At 43.8% G+C, this 17,715-nt stretch overlaps 1 protein-coding gene across 7 annotated transcripts in view; it reads right to left on the bottom strand.

Annotated features, from left to right (window-relative positions):
* Positions 1-17,715, bottom strand: part of MYO18B (myosin XVIIIB) — a 316,003-nt gene that overhangs the window by 147,737 nt on the left and 150,551 nt on the right. For 6 of the 7 annotated variants that reach the window (XM_054675970.1, XM_054675972.2, XM_054675975.2 and 3 more), the window contains 5 exons: positions 14,399-14,523; positions 11,218-11,372; positions 6,904-7,027; positions 5,809-6,009; positions 1,181-1,291 (listed from right to left, as the gene is read on the bottom strand). In XM_054675970.1, the coding sequence (XP_054531945.1) occupies positions 1,181-1,291; positions 5,809-6,009; positions 6,904-7,027; positions 11,218-11,372; positions 14,399-14,523 (716 nt within the window). The remainder of the gene's footprint in view (positions 1-1,180; positions 1,292-5,808; positions 6,010-6,903; positions 7,028-11,217; positions 11,373-14,398; positions 14,524-17,715) is intronic. The other variant, XM_054675974.2, reaches the window with a different exon arrangement.

Here is a 17,715-nt window from a genome sequence, read left to right as displayed (position 1 = left end):
ACACCATACTTTGAGGCATTCTTAGAATAAACCAGAAATGTGTGCAACCTTCACCTGAAGGAATATGGGCAGGGACTGAGAGATTCCATCTCCTGACCCATGGAGGGGCAAAAAGTACTGATTGATGGTCACTTCTATAGAAAGCAAGTTCGTTTCAGAAATTTCGTTTAGGATGGAGAGAAATACAAGGCGCTCTCTTTTTATCTGTTTTTAGAATAAAGACTGGAAAAGCTAAAACCCATCTTGAAAAACACACAAAATAACAAAACTATATATCAAGCAAGGCAAAGTTGAGTGTATTCTGTACACAGGTATGATTCAGGGAACGAGAAGGGAGGGAAGGTCTTATAGAGTACATGTGAGAACCTGTTAAACGAGGCTTAACCCGAAGCTTTCCAGCAATTCCACTTTGAAGATCCCACATTCAAATCCATCAATACAGCTCTAAGAATGTTTATCTCGGCACTGGTTATAAGGGCAGAAAACTGGAAACAACCTAATGTCCAGTGATAGGGGATTTACTGTATAAGTTAGAGGATATGCTTTGGGTGAAAAACTGTTAAGCCATTAAACATATAAGTTAGATCTGTATTTACAGACATGAAAAGAGGCCATGACAAACTGCAGAGACAACAGGCTTCAGAACCACATGGCCTCATTTAGTGAAAATGATATATCTGCAAATCTGCATGTGTGTACAGAGAGTGAAAGAGAGCTATAAAAGAACACTTAAAATAGCAATAATGACGGCTTCTAGGTGATAACATGTCAAGGGGTTATTGCTTTCTTACACACTGTTTGGAATGGCTACAAAGACTTTGGATAAAATGTTAAGAAATGATTTGACTTGTAAGGAAAATAGTAAGAAAGAATTGGTTCTACTATTGAAATTTACAAGTCCTTGGCATCAGTCACACGGCATTACGGGGACTTAGTAGAAATCTCTGAGCCATTATGCTGGACAGTTCCAGAGGCTTCTGGAAGTTCCAAGATCATATTTAAGATGGGCATTTCCGCTCCTACACCTTTGAAGTCACCTCGAAGCTAAGGTCTCAGATGATTGCAGAAAGAGCCTGTCCCCAGATCCCAGACCCTGTCCTACTCCTCACTCTAAGGAAGAGGGAATCCATACCAGACCTGCCAGGATCCAAGGGCACAGCTGTGTTCACTGCTCACGTACCCGCTTCTGGCAGGACTGACGGACATCCTCCAGTTCCTCCTCCTGGTCCTCACGGTCCTTCTGGTGCATCTGCTTCATCCGCTCGATCTCCAGCTCAAACCGCTGGCGGAGCTGCGGGGGCAGCAAGGACAGCACGTGAGGGTGACCCACTCTAACTCTCCAAGCCCTCCATGTCAACCTTGGCATTCCAATTGCATTTCTCATTTTTGGAATACATAAATGAGAGTCAAGTTATTGCCCTAGGCATCCTGGAAGATCACAAATGGTGGGTAAATAGATTAAATATTGCCTCTATCCATTCTTGTGCTTATAACAGACATCACTCATCAATCACACTTTCCCACTGAGTTTAGAAGCAGCCTCAGAATCCTTCTCAACACTCTTTTTTTTTTTTTTTTTTTTTTTGAGATGGAGTTTCCCTCTTGTTGCCTAGGCTGGAGTGCCATGGCGCAATCTCGGCTCACTACAACCTCCACCTCCTGGCTTCAAGCGATTCTCCTGCTCAGCCTCCCAAGTAGCTGGGATTACAGGCATGTGCCACCACACCTGGCTAATTTTTGTATTTTAGTAGAAACGGAGTTTCTCCATGTTGATCAAGATGATCTCAAACTCCTGACCTCAGGTGATCCACCCGCCTCAGCCTCCCAAAGTGCTGGGATTATAGGTGTGAGCCACCATGCCCGGCCCCCTTCTCAACACTCTTAAGATGAAACATATTTCTCATTCCTGGAGCAGGCAACAGCGATGGTTTTCTGGGTGAGTGGATAGGTAGATGAATGGTAGGACAAAAGTGTATGAAGACATGAAAGCCTGGAAAAGAAGATGATTTGCCCAAAATGTTATCTGAGACAATTCACTTTACCTCTAGGTCAGTCCCCTTTCTCTGTAGAAAACAACCGTCTTAGAATGCTACTATGAGAATTAAATGATGATATAAAGCACCTAGCACAGTATCTGATACATAAATATTACTTTCTCTTTCCCCATTATTTCAAAAACAGAAAAGACTATCCCCTCCCTCCCCGGCAACCTGACATAATTAAGAGCTGTGATCCCATGAATGAGCTGGGTCTTTCAAACAAGAACCTCCAATACACATGCAACAGGCATAGAGCCGTGCATAATGTTGGAACCATGTGAAGTCGTATAAAGGGTTCTAGAGTGGAAGGCAAAAAAGTCATGAGTTCTAGGTCTAGTTCAAGACTTCACTTTCCTGATCTGCATGATTTACAGATTGGCCCAAGCCCTGGCTTCTCAAATTTTGTGGCACGTTAGAATTACAAACGCATTTTTAAAACATACAAATTGCAGGGCTTCACCCTAGACCTACTGGATTAGAATCCCCAGGGTACAGGGCCCAAGAAAGCTTTGAAGCTTTCCTTTATCTGTCTATACTCTTTAATGTTACTGGATCATGAAAAAGCATTTGGAACTCAATAGCATAGATGGGTGATATGGTTAGGCTCTGTGTCCCCACCCAAATCTCATTTTGAATTTTAATTCCCATAATTCCCACAGGTCAAGGGAAGGACCTGGTGGGAGGTGATTGGATCACAGGGGGTGGTTTCCCTTGTGCTTTTCTCATGATAGTGAATGAGTTTTCTTAAGATATGATGGTTTTATAAGTGACTGCTCCTGCTTCACACACTCTCTCTTGCCAGCCACCATGTAAGACTTGCCTGCTTCCCCTTCACCGTGACTGTAAGTTTCCTGAGGCCTCCCCAGCCATGTGGAACTGTGAGTCAATTAAACCTCTTTTTTGCATAAATTACCCAGTCTCAGGCAGTTCTTTACAGCAGTGTGAAAACAGACTAATACAATGGGTTACATTGTAGAAATGATAACTTTCTGATCATTTACTCTACTGTCCCAGCACCTCTCATCAAGCTTTTGGAACTTCACAAGTGCTGTCCCCAACATGGAAATTAAGTTCAGAAAAAACAATCTAGGTCTTTTAAAACGTTGATAATATTCCCTGCTATGCCGTGGTGAGGAGCAAAAGGATAGTGTACGTCAGAGGCCCTGTTACAGTTTCTGGCATAAAGTAGGCTCACTTTAAATGTCAACTTCTTGCCTTTTTTTCCTTTAAAATGACAGGGGTTGTGGGAAGATAATCCAAAACCAAGGAGGCTGAGCAAGTAACTATAATATTTCTTTTTCATTTTTTCTAGCCTCTTGGACATTCTTGACATCTGCAATACCATTTATGTCAAACTTATACGAGTTAACATAAAATTCCCTGGAAAAAGTGTTGTATTATAATCAATAAATATCCACTGGATGTCTACAAGGGCACAATGCAGCCTGAGGTTATGGGTGAAGCTGAAGACGGATGAAAGTGTTGAGTCAGCCTCATCTCCTGGGTGAACTGAGCATGGAAATTCAGGCAGCTGCATTAAGTTTTGGGTCCCTGAGGCCATGGTAATACATTTTTGCTTCCGAGCACTAAGTGGTCCCCCAGTGGTATCTTAAAGAGTTAACACAGTTTTCAAGAGGGCTTGTTTTATTCTTGGCTCTGTGAAGATCCTGCTCATTTAAGGAACACAAGGAACACTGGGGTGCTACATGGCACTGCACCGTCATCCATGCCCTTTAAAGACCTACACAGATATTCCACCTTCTTCACAAACCTTCACTGATTCATAGCTGTGGTTGGCAGGAAGCTAGGGGAGAGATAAGGCTCCATATTTGATTGTACAGATAAGGAGACTGATGTCTGGAGACAACAGGGGCTTGCCTAAGGTCATACAGGCAACAAGCTGCCTCAAAGACCCCATATTACAGCTCCTTGAATATCCCACGACTATCCTGTCTTCAGGCTTTTGCACAGGCTGGTCCCCTGCCTAGAACTCTCTCATTCAGCCAATTCTGATTCATCCTCCAGCTTCCCTCTTCAGTAAATATCACTTCCTCCAGGAAGTTTTCCCCGATCTCTCCCCCAACCCTGCTGTCACGACCAGATCTTCAAGTTCAACATTCCCCTAACACTAAGCATGACTATAAACTTTGGGAGGGCAGAGATTGTGTCTGTCTTATTTGCAATTGCACCCTCAGCATCCACAGAGTGCATGATGCAGAGGAGGTACTTAATAAATACAGGCTGACTGAGTAAAAGACTTGTCTTCCTTACCGCTCCTTAGTGAGCATCCAAGACTTCCTGGATCTTGTTCCCCCACACCCACCACCCACATGTCTTGATACTCACCAGGCTCCATCTTGTTGGAGCAGTGGTTAGCAAGAAGCAAGAGGTGACCCCTGGTTCCCCCAACCCCTGTCCCACCCATCCCCACTTCAGTTCAACAGAGCTGCTCAGAGTTCATCTGCTTTACACATTCATGACACCTGATCACATTTTCTCGCGTAACAGTGGCCCCAGCATTTTAAAAAAAAAAAAACACTTTAAAATAATTGCCTTTTACAAAATCCCACAAGAGAAATTCGTTTAGAGCCAAGCATCAGAAGAAGTCTTACTTCCCCTAGAAAAAGTGTTTTTTTTTTTTTTTTTTTTTTTTTTTTATCTCAGGCATGTAACTCACATTTCCTTTTTCTTTCTGGCCACCAGGAATTTTAGAGCTAAAATTATTATGTGTGTAAGACCATATGTTTTGCTTTATCTGCCTATTAATTCACTGCCCCCACCCTCCTCCTTAGTGTCTATTTTATTTTGTACTTTTCTGGTTTGGATTGTTTTATTTATAATTTTTGTATTCTATTATACATGTATCTTGTAAGCTGCCTCAAATTATTCATAGAATGAGGTAAATAAGTAAGTACATAAATAAGCAAGCAGACAAATAAAGTATTCATCTGGTACTTTGCAGAGGGTACTGGTACAAGAGTATTTGATATTTTTGTCTTATTCCCTTTGTTATTTTATTTTCCCCAAAGAGTAGCACTTCAATCTGCCTCGAAGCTGTGCACAATGCCTAGCACATAGTAGACATTCAAGGCAGTGTGGGGTCAGATGACATAGGTTCCAAATCCCATCCCTGATACTTTCTCCATGTCTCTGAGTCTCAACTTCTACATCCGTAAAGTGGGGATAATACTAAGATCTCCCTACATAAGGTTCATGTGGAGATTCGTGAGATGTGTGGGGAGAGCTTAGGGCTGAGGTTAGTATACAGACAGTACTCAATGAATGTTAGATATTTGGTCAACAGCTATTTATTGAGCATCAGCTATGTACCTGGCCTCATTCTAGGCTCTAGGATTGCACTAAGAAGCAAGAGAAAGAGAAAAACAATCTGACTTCATGAAGCTTATATGTTAATGAGAGAGAAAGGCATAAAGCAAACTTTTAAAAAATACTATCTAATACGATGGCAGGTACCAGAGAGTAAAGCAACCCAGCTAAGGAGATGGGAAATGAATGCAACATAGTGGGAGCTATTTGCAAGATGATTAAGGCAGGCTTCTCTGAGGAGGTGACAGTGAACCTTGCAGGGGAGAGCTGGATCAGGAAGGATCTGAATGTCAGACTTAGGAGCTTAAAGGTTCCCTGGGATAATAGGGAGCCATTGAAGGATGAGGAGCAGCCAAGTGAGGCACCCACACTGTATTTTAATAACATCACTCTGCATTGGAGACATGGGACAGGGTGTTGCCCTGAGACAGGGCTTTCCTACCTGCTCCAGCTGCTTGATGGTGTTTTCCTGCTGGCTCTGGATTTTCTGTTGCTCAAGGGCGCTGGATTCCAACTTCCAGAGCCTCTCCTTCAAGCCAGCAACGCAATTTTCCCCCAGAGAGGGTGACCCCAGCAGCTCCCGTTTATGGTCCTGTAGCATCTCCACCTGCTGCTTCAGCTGTGAGGCTTCCTGCTCCTTTTGCTACAGAGACAAAGAGGACAGAGATCTGGAGTCACATGAGTATGCCTCCCTCCTCCCCCAGGGATACCTCTACAACCAACTGGGGCTGGAGTGGCGCTTTCCACTTTCCAATGCCTGCCATTTCCACCTGGACCCCACCGTCCCTCACAGCGCCCCCTGTGGGACACCAGCAAGGGCTGCTCTTGGTATAGCTCCTACAGGCATGGAGTTGGGGGTGGGAGGTAGGATTGGAGTAAATTGTGCCTAGAGTTCGATCTCAGAGCACCTACAGGAAGGGTTGACCCCATTTGTAAGGGAAGTGGAGGCACATAGCTAAAGCTTCCCTGTGTGCCGTCTGAGGCTGGGATTGAGATGTTGGAGCAGGGAGGCAAAGTGCTCAGAAATGACTCTTCCAGGTTACAAAGTCAGCTCCAGGATCAAATAACTTTGGGCCAGATCGTGAAGGAGTTGAACGCCAGGCTAAAGCGCTCAGAGGTTCTCCTGCGAGTAGTAGAGAACCACAAAAGGATGAGGAGCAGCTGAGTGAGGCACCCGTGTTGTATTTTAGTAAAATCTCTCTGCATTGGAGCCTGCCTGGGCCAGGACATTGCTTCTGGACAAGGTTATAGCTAACTCATTCTCTGCTGAGCCTGTTTTACCTCCCAGGTAAGCACCTCGGAACCTGTGCAGGTAACTGAAGCAAGATCCAGACATCAATCTTGCTCAAAGTCTGATTATCAATTTGCCAGCCACTGTTTGCTATTTTATTAAGACACACTGGGATTCAGCTGCTTGACAGACCAGGATACCCTTGTGAAGTTTTCTCCCTGTCACCATTTGCAGCAGGTGCACGGTGCAGTTTCCTGAGATTTAGCCACCAAGAGCCAAGATAGCTCTGTGTCCCCCATCCCTTACCTTCAGCTGCTGCTGAAGCTGGCCTAGCTCCCACCGGACACTGGTGTTCTCCTGGGTCACTTTCTCACGGAGACCCTTCTCAAACACTGACTCACCTAGGGCCTGGGCCAGCTGCAGGTCAAACCTGTGCAAAGCAGAGCACGTGTCAGGGCCCCGTAGGCAGGTGGGCAGGGGAGTGATTGAGGCAGGGGCAGGGAGGGGCTGCAGAGAGGCCGCTAGTTTCCCAAGAACCATTAGAAAGAGAGCAAAAGGAAGAAGAGAGATAGAGAAAGAATGAGAAGTTGGAAGTTTTTCTCAATGCTTTTACGTAAGGCTGTGGATGTAGGGTGGGAATCTGAAAAACCACAGAGCAATTTTTAGGGTTTAGGTAGTCTTGCCACAACAATATTCGATATACTTATTATTCTAGATTTCTCCCTCACCATAGTCATTCTGCCTGAATTTCCACTGTTAGACTGAGACTTCTGCTGCCCCCATCATCTCCCTACTAAAATGCTAATCTAAATGCTAACCCTAAAATCTAATAAAAATATATGGACAAAAATAAAAATAGAATAAAACTATATACAGATATAGAATAAAGGATATATTTTAAAGGTGGCCAGGCATGGTGGCTCACGCCTGTAATCCCAACACTTTGAGAGGCCGAGGAAGGAGGATCACTTGGGGCCAGGAGTTAAAGACCAGCCTGGTCAACAAAGTGAGACCCCCATCTCTATTTTTAAAATTTTTAAATTTTAAAAATTTAAAATTTAAAATTACCTGGGCATCGTGGCATGCACTTGTAATCCCAGCTACTCTGGAGGCTGAGGTGGGAGGATCCCTTGAGCCCAGGAGGGCAAGGCTGCAGTGAGCCATGATTGTGCCACTGAACTCCAGTCTGGGTGACAGAGCAAGACCTTGTCTCAAAAAAAAAAAAAAAAAAAAACCCAACCCAAAAACCTGATCTATCTGGTCTGCCAGCATATGTCAAGGCCCCTTAAATCTACCAGGCCCCATTTGACTTCCAATATTTCCTGACCAATGAACAAACGAATGGATGTAAGTAGAATGAGGATATTCTACATTTCATATTTTAACATATTGTCTGGCTTATACTCTCATATGCCATACTAAAGCATGCTGATTATCAATAAAATGATGGACATTTATACATTCTTGTCCTCATTTGTTTCTCAAGCAGAAAACACAAAGACTAGTCAGTCCTACTGAAAGTCATCCAGGGAATTAATGCCTTGTTAGGGGCCCTCCTGCCCTTCTGTGATGACCACTGGGTGAGAAGCCCCTCCTGGATGTTATGTCACTCTGTTCAGTTGTCTCAGCCTCCTGGCAGTATCACAGGTGAGGAAACCGATAGAGAAGGCTTTGCCAAGCCTCAGTAAGGTGTGACTTTCAGTCACTTCCCCTTGGCCCAAACAGGAAGTCCCATTGTTCCAGAGATCTTGATATGGCAGAAGTGGGCATGGGGTTTGGCCTTTGGTGGCAAGAAAGTCTCGCTTATTATAAGATTATCCAGTGTTCCTTAATACTAGACTATCATTCAAAGTCTCAGACTTCTGAGAGACCCAATCATAATGGAGCCCTCCTGTTGGAACAGCTCAGGAGCTTTCTGATTGGCTGTTGGTGACATCATTCAAGGGGCACTATTTGCTGCCTCTGAACGGAAGCATTGTGATGAGGGTGATGATCCAGCAGTCCCAATGTGTCAGGTCCCGGGCTGGGATCCATGTCATCCTTACAACAGTTCAGCAAGAAACATGTTATTCGATCCATTCACTGAGGAGGAAACTGAAATCACTCGGAGAGGAGGAGTGATTCAGCCCCAAATTCCAAAGTGGTAGAAATGGACTTGGGCTTCCCTAATGTCTTAGCTAGTCCCCCATCTACCTGTCCATTCCTGGGACAGGTGAGGTAAGACAGTATGGACCAGACAGTAACTGATGGTGCAGAGGAGTCCTTGACTTAACAGGCCACTTGATGCCAAAGAATAGCTACTACAAACACCAACTCCTAGCAAACAGCCCACACTGACCAGCCAATTGCCTGAGGCCAGATAGGTTTGCACACAACCTTCAATCTGTTAAGAAAGGGCCTTGGGTCCAGCCACCCTTGAGTGTGGGAATCAGTGAGTCTAGCACAGGGCTTACCCGGAATTTCATCAGCCCTCAGAACCAAGCTTTGTGACCCATAGGGTAATCATGCCACAAACAATCCAACCAAAATGAAACCATCCCAGGCCACTCTGAACTTAGAAGCCAAAGCGGGAAACGGAGAACTCTACCAATGTGGAGGCATCACTCTGTCCTGGGCCCAGCAAACTCAGGAGGCAGCTGCATCTACATTTCGATTAAGCATTGAGAGATGCAAGGAAGTATTACTGACTTCTAAATTTTCCCTTCACCATAGTCATTCTGCCTGAACTTCCACAGTTAGACTGAGACATAAAATGCTAATCTACCTGGAAAGGTAATGCCTGCTATCTGCAATTGGCATCAAAACACAAATTAGCTTCTGCCTAGAGATGATAACAGAGCAGAGGGCATCACAAGAAAGCTAAGTTTTGAGAGGAGGGCATGCAAATATGAAGAAATAGGAACTTTGCTTGGGGGGTATCCTGGGGAGATTCATAAGTCCCTGGAATGAGGGATTCTGTCCAAAGGGAAAAGGAAAGACCAGACAGATGGAATTTTCTGGCTGCACAAACTCCAGAGGCTGGCCCCTTACTCATCAGAGAGTTGAAACCCTCAGTTAGGCCTCTCAGAACAGGAGTAGAACCCATAGTTGGGGGCCAAGAGGGTCACAGCTGGGAGAAACTTGGGGAATGATGGAGTCCCAACCTCTTGTTTCACAGACAGGGGTATATGTCAGAGCCATTATTCAAGATCAGATGACCTGTTAAACTGAGACTTCTGCACCATCTAAACCATCAGTCACTCATCTGAACCATCAGTCACTCATCTGAACCATCAGTCACTCTCTGGCCCAGAGAGGTGGTATTTGCCAAGGACACACAGCAGGTGGCCAAGATGGAGCCAAGCCATTTTCCCCACTGCAGGGGTAAGGTTCAGCCAGAGCACCCATGGGGAGGTGGAAAGGGGAACAGAGTGAGATATCAATAAAGAAAAAATAAACCTTTCTTATTTTGGGGATGGAGAGCACGCTAACAATCCCCCAAAGACCTTTTTCAGATGAAGAAGCCAGCTCAGGAAAGCTGAAGGATAAATAAGATAAATAATATTTAATGCAGATCAAGTTCAAAATCTATGCCACCTCCATGGAAATATAATTCTGCTTCCTACTTCTTGGAAAGGAGGCAGTTTCCACAAATTCACATCTTGGCTCACACAGGAACATTTTTCTGTATTTTATCATGGGCCTTCTAAAAGAGGCTGCTTCCCACCTATTTGCCTAGTATGACATCTCCATTAGGACTTGGCTGGCTCAAAACAGGACCCCTGTATACCTTTCCCCTCACCGAGTGAGCTGGAGAACTTTAGACACAGCCAAGGCGTCCAAGCATCACAGGTTCTGAGGTTTTGCATGAAGAAGCCTATGAGTGTGCGAATCTGGGTACAAATCCAGGCTCCACCATCGCCTCACTGTAACAGCAACCCAAAGGGAATGCAAATATGGGAACCACACCGTGCAGATTCAAGATTAGCATCTTGCTGGTGCACAAGGCCCAGTCTCTGCCAGAATGGCTCACATGATCTGAGAGTCCAAGTCCTAAATGAGAAGGCCATATTTTGGCCTCCTCCTTATTCTCTAGCCCAATTTTCACCAACAGGAAGAGGAACCAGGATCAGTCCACTTAGATGTACTGACTGCATCATTTAGTCCTCAGCACAAGGGGGCGATCTTATCACCAACCTACGGATAAGGAATCTGGCTGGGAAGGGCTGAATGACCTGCTCAAGGTCACACATCTAGAAAGAGGCACCTTCAGGACTTGAATGAGATGACTTTTATATCAATGCCTGGGCTCCTAATCGCCATGCTGTCTTGACCGTCTGCAACAAACCCTTCACTCAACAAATGGGGATGTTAAGGCCCAGAAAGGCAAAGAAAGTTCCCCAAGGTCACAAGATCAATTGGCCACATAGTTGAGGCTGGCTAAGAGAAAAGAATAATTTCTTGCTGGATTCTTGGGAGAACCATACAGGAATAAGGTGTGACGGGACAGGGAGGAAGATTAGAGCAAAACAAGGGAGTTGAAGTGAGGGAGTTAGGAGGAGAACCTGGATACCCCAGAAAACCCCAGCTCCAATGTAGCCCACCCTAGCAGCCCAGGTGATGGTGAGAGATGCAACTCACTTCTTCTGCTTCTTCTCCAGCTCATGGTTTCGACTTTGTTGGTTCTCTAGCAGGACGCGGGTATCCTCAAGGTCACAGGTAAGATGGTGGCACTTCCTCTTCAGTTGGTGAGCCATCTTCTTGGCCCCGTCATAAGCACTTTGCAACTCCCCGAGCTGTAAGAGTAATAGAATGAATTACCCGGCTCTGTGGGCATGGAACGAGCTTTTTACTTTGTATTTCAAGGAGTTGCTATTTCCAAGGTGTGTAATGAGAAAACAGCAGATGCTGGAATGGGGAGACCCTGTCTTGACTACCTTCCTCCTGGGTCACCTCCAGGAAGCTACTTTTCTGAGCCTCAGTTTGCTCAGAGATAAAGTGGGGATAATTCCATCAGTCTCTTAAGGTTGATTTTACTTTTGCTCAATAAACCTCCAGCCAATGCACCCACAGACTTTACCTACCCTGCCTCAACTTGATGACCCCTGAGCCACCAGATAACTCATATCCCCACCAGCCGACATGATCAGAAGGGATATGTGAGGATTAGCCACAGAGCAGCCAAAATGACATACCTAGAAAATCTGACCCGGAATCCCAAGTGACAAGCCTTAAAGGTTAAAGCAGCAAATGGCACTTCGCATGGACTGAATTAATACCGGAATGCACACAGCCTTAAACAAACAAAAGTCAAGACTCTTGCATCTTCCTCCAGGAAACACTCTCCCAAATGCCCTAGTTTAGATCTGGGAAAGAGCACGCAACTCAGCACACTGGCTTTGAAGAAATGGCCTCATTAAAGAATTGCTTTAAATAAGCAAAACTCTGAGTTAATGAAGCCTGTAATTCTAAATTCAGTATTTGAAGGCAAATGGGATGTTTTCTTATATTCTGCTGCTCAGAAAAGGTTGCAGTTTTATTACTTTTTAATGTAGCATAAATATCCCCCTTCATCAGGGAAACTGACTCAACTTTATAATTTGTTATTAAAGAACTGGGGCTGCTTTCCTGAAGTTGTCCATCTGTGTTTATCTATGGTTCAAGTTGTCTCTTGAGGACCACGATGCAATGTTCACCTTGAAAGCGACCACTAAAATCATCACCACCAGCACAGAGGATATCAAGAGTCACTTCCATTGTTTATAAAATCCCATGTGATCTTACCCAGGCCCACCTCTGCAAGGCAATCACATGATACTTTTTGCTCACGTTGAGAATAGAATAGATACACAAATATAACCTCCACCCTATGGCTCTGATATCGAATGGGAGAGACTATGAAGTGAGTAGGTAATTACAATACAACATGATGAGGCCTATGTTTTGGAAGACAACTCAGGGACTCCCAACCCAATCTGCGTCAGCAAAGACTTTCTGGAGACAGTGACATTTAAGCTAAGATCTTAAGAATAGTTGGAGATATCTAGGCAGGAGAGAAAAAGAAAGATTGCTCGGGGAAGAAGAAATAGCATATGCAAAGTCCCAGAGGTGAGAAAGAATCAGGCATTTTTGGAAGGAGAAGAAAAAAAACTGAGTGTGGCTGGAATCAGTGGTGTGCCAGAGTCGGCTGGTACCGACTTGAAAGAGATGCACAGAGCTAATTCTGTGCATCCCTTTCAAATTCCATGTTAGTGACATCACAATGGTAGTTTGAAATTGGCCATGGTGGGAGTATTTACACCAGGGAAATTGGCAAGTGCTACAAATCAGGGCTTTTTCTTTTTTCCAGGGAGCCATTTACTAGCACACCATTTGTTAGAGTGTGAACTGGTTAGAATGTAGACGAGCGATAGTTGGAGGCCACAGAAGACAAGCAAAGAGACCAAACTATCTGTACATTCATCTAGAAAGGCTAGATAAAATTATATTATATATAGATAAGATTGCATTAGATTTGTAATGTTACCTTCAAGAAAGAAGGAAATTTCAGGATATCAGAAATGCAGAGGACACAAAGCCCTAACAATAATGGTACATACTAATATTATGGCAGCCAGGATGAGGGGGAAGAGCAGTTGATAGATCCAGAAGTGTCCTTTAGGATAGAGGTTTGTGTTTCAATGCCCAGACAGAGACAGGAGACAAGGCTCTGGGCTCATGGAAGGTGAAGAGTTGGAATGAAGACCGTTGCATTGACAAACCCCTCAAAGAACTGCATGCACCTCAGTGAGAAGAGAAAATAAAAGCTCCACCTGCTGGCCTGGAAGGTGGTAAGAAAGCTTGCTTTCACCCTGGATCTAGGTGGGGCAAGAAGTACTCTCGTAAGAATTTTAAACCCCAGGTCTAAGTCTCATGTGGGTTTAGAGATCCAATTGACAATTTTTACATGCTGCAAAAAATCTGAGACCAAGAATTTAGCATTATCTCAGGGACTGCTGCCAAAGAAAGTGAAAAAGGGTTTCTTCTAGCAGAACACACCCACGACCCTGTTATCAAAGGGCTCCCAACAAAGTCAACAGAATGTTAAAAAAATTAAATCTCCTGCTGAAGATTAACTCACAATAAAAAATAGCTAAATACACACACAAAAATTCACTGGGAGCGAAAAAAAAAAAAAACATTCCACAATGCAGAACACCTGGGACTACTGGGGGAGGAGCACAGAAACCTGTTGAAGATGAGCTCAAAAACAAAATTTACAAAACACACAAGGAAAAAAATCCAACATGAGAGTCAGCATACTTTATGATCATAGAACAATCTGAAAGAGACCCTGAAACATTCCTTGGCTGCAGTGTGGCAGGTGGTTGAGAGGAGAGGCCAGAGGCAAGGAGGACAGCTAGGAGGCTATTGCTTTGGTCTGGATGAGAGATGAAGGTAGCAGATTAGAACAGAGGCAACAGGGAAATGTGAAGGTTTTGAGACCACTGATAATTATGTAATAGATAAGAAACATGAGTTAAAGTGACTTCCACAAGGTTCACGTAGAAATGGAACTGGAACTCAGATATCCTGAGTTAATGTCCATGTTCTTTACACCACAGGGCAGTCTCTGGATAGAAGATCCACATGTACAGACAATATTTTTCATGTCTCACAGTGACCAGAATTTGTAATAATAGTGGAGATGGAAAAACCTTAAGGGGTTTGTGTCCTCTTCCTCCCTCTTCAGGCTCAGCTAATACCTCGATCACCCACAGTGGAGGTGAGAGCCTGCCCACTCTCTAACACTTCTGTGGCCCAGACTATCCCCACATCTTACCTTTTGCTCCAGCTCTTTCCTGGCTGTCAGCTCCGAGTCCAGCCTCTCCTCGCATTGCTGCAGACGCTTTCTGAGGAACTCATTCTCCATCTGAGCACAGTCGAAGCGCATCTGCCACTCGTCTGCTGTTTAACGGAGTCAGGGAGACCAGGATAAGAGACCAAATGAGTGTAAGGCAAGAGTGTGAGTGGCTCACCTCCACTTTCTTGGCTCTTGGCATGCAATTTCACAATATTCACAGAGCCCCTGAACTTCAACCTTGGACCAAGAAACTATGCTTTAACTCTGAGTTTTAAATAATGCTTCCTCCAGGCAGCCTGTCCTGACCACCTCCAACTGTCTAAAGTTCTTGAGTGCTCACTCTTCTAAGATTGGTTGCCTTATACTGTTTAGTTGTCTCTATAAGTGTATTCATATCTTCCCTTTTCCAAGGAAATTTCATAATCCTTAAGGGCAAGGGAGCTGTTTCAGTCATCTGTGAGTCCTTCACACCCTCTGGAAGAGTTCCCTACAAGCAGATTCCCATACATGTTGATACAAGCTCATGGATTGCTTAATGAACCTAATACAATAATCAGATAAAAAGAGTCATCCTACTGGCCAACTTTATTGGGTTGTACAGAGTATATAATCATTGGCTGTTGGTGGAATTAACAAATAAGTAAATTAGCAATAATTCAAGACTCTACTAAACTGTTCAGAAGATGTCTCCACAAGATAAGATGGATACCAAATCCCTTGATTTGGTAAACATCTCAAAAAAATTATTGGCTGGTTTGATTAAAACTGTTTGACTGATTAGAATGGAATATTTTAGGCTAAGATGTCTTATCTTTTGACTATCTGAATAATAGAATAATGCCCATTAAGTTAATGAAGTTGTGGAAAACATTCCACAAGTGGATGACCAAAGATAGAGACCACCCACTTATTCATCTATCATCCATCCATCCATCCTTCCAACCATCCATTCACACACTCATTGAGCACACTACTTTGTACAAGATAATGAAATGAATAAGAAGCCATATCCACCCACCTTCCAGAATAATCAAGCAAGGGAAACAAGTAAAAAGACAGCTGAAGCCTAGTATGATCAGGGCTTTCATAAAGAAGCTTATAGAAATCCAGAAGAGAACCAAAATTAATAAGACAACAAACTTGTTTTGTTCATCATTGTGTTCCTAGAATATGCTATAATGCCTAGCATATAGTAAATGCTCGATAACTTCCACTGGAAAGGTGGATAGTTGAATGGATAGGACGTTTGACTAGATGATAGGGTGGAGGATTAATGGATAAATAGTTGGTTGGATAGGTGGAATAATGGATGGATGGATGGATGGATGGATGGATGGATGGATGGATGTTAGTGTAGACAGAGAAGTGGGTGCATGGGTGGATGAATGCATGGATTGATATATAAATAAGTGGTAGGGTATATGGATAGGTGGGTGAGTAGATGGGCAGATGGATAAATGGATGAATGGATGGATGGATGGATGGATGGATGGGTGGATGGGTGGATGGGTGGATGGATGGATGGACGGATGGATGGATGGATAGATGGATGGATGGTAGGATTAAGTTCTTGAAAGAGGTGACCTCAATAGAGATTTCTACATCATTAACCAAATAAAGGATGGTATAATAATTAAGAGTTAAAGCTTCTTCAAGCTTCCACCAAGGTAAAAACATCATGATGGGAAAAGCACACTATCTCTCCACCAGGAAAAGCCTCACAATCACAAGCAGCATGGCCTGCAAAAGTAAGAAGCAGCAGCAGAAAGCATTTCTGCAGCTTCCCATGTACTCTGTGCTATGATGTGCTATAGAGCAAGTGGCATGAGTGAGCAACACGAACAAGAGGGGAAACTGTTCTCCTTCAAGGCTCATCTCTACCTCCAACCTCCCTGCCCATGAGTGCCACCCTTAATCAACATGTTTTCCTGAGTTTACCTGATATCCCCATTTATATCGTGAATATCTTGAGAGCAGGGCCCAATTAAAATCCCTCTGTAACCCCCCCAGTGTCCAGCTCCGCGCTGAGTGCACATCACAAAAGGTTCTCTTTAAATATTTAGCCATGCATAAAGGAAAACGTTATTTTTTAAATAATTCATACTCCATCTTGAACCATAGAGGTGGTTGTGGTACCACTGCGATGATATGATTAAAATGTTTTACTGCTTCTTTCAAATTTCCTATATTTTAGACATTTTCTATGAGTATGTATTACTTTCATAATGAAAAACAAAATATTTGTGGGTTGGCTTCTTGGAATGAGCATCCAGAGCTGAGAGCCTATATAGCATTGTGACTAATGTGCCCATGAGCTAAGCACATGTCCCCCTCTCATTAACACCCCAATCTTAACAGAGGAAAACAAACTGGGAAGCATTATTTAGACATGAATTTCACGCAGATGGAACTGACAATGGCGCCCCTCTGGGGATTTTATAGAAATTACCTCCAAGGCCAGAGACTGTCCCACACTACTGATTTTATACCAACATGTTCCCCTCTCTCTATGTGTACCCTACCTTGTTGGGTCTCGCTTATAAGAGAGCCTCAAACTCATCTGTATTAACCTCCCTGGTAAATGCCTGCCACGGGGGTAGCCAGGATAACAAGAACAAGAATGAAACAGAAAATAAATACTCATTGTCTCTTTTCCACAGACCCCTGATCTCCATTCCCCTGGACATCTCAAGGGCACAAATTCTCTGGACACACGGAGGGAATAATGCTGACATTTTATAGAAGCTGAGCCACTGGATATCCTTCTCACCCAACTCCATTAGGCTGGGGAGAGTAAGAGGCACGGTGACAAGGTGGCAAAGATGTCACCGTGCCATCCAATCACGAGGTCTCCAGGAAACTGTATAAGAAGGACACCCCCAGAAACTCCTGGCACTACTGAACAAATGTATAATATCCCTGGGTAAAACCAAGAGTCCTCTCGCCTTCTCGCCATTTGGTAACTGTTGTGCGCCTGACACAGCTTTACCCTCTTTGAATGGGGAGAGCAGTAGTTTCTGTTCCACAGGTTGCTATAAGGATGAACTGTGATCTCATCATTCCTCATAATAATGGTAAAGTAGCTATTAGCTATTCATCACTCTATTCTATACATGTGGCTAAACATTTTCTATCAATTATCCAAGACAATCTCCATTTGAAAGAGGAAGAAACTGAGGCACAGCAATTTCTTTGCCCCAAAATCCAAATCCAGAAATACAACTTCATAGGTTCCAACTTTTAACCACTAGACAGCCTTCCTCAAAATTTACGTTTTCTTTTTGCTTTTATTTTTT

The sequence above is a fragment of the Pan troglodytes genome, chromosome 23 (genome assembly GCF_028858775.2).
Source record: "Pan troglodytes isolate AG18354 chromosome 23, NHGRI_mPanTro3-v2.0_pri, whole genome shotgun sequence".
Classification (NCBI taxonomy): domain Eukaryota; kingdom Metazoa; phylum Chordata; class Mammalia; order Primates; family Hominidae; genus Pan; species Pan troglodytes.
The sequence above is the reverse complement of the archived record's forward strand: the minus strand, read 5'-3'. Positions and strand labels throughout refer to the sequence as shown.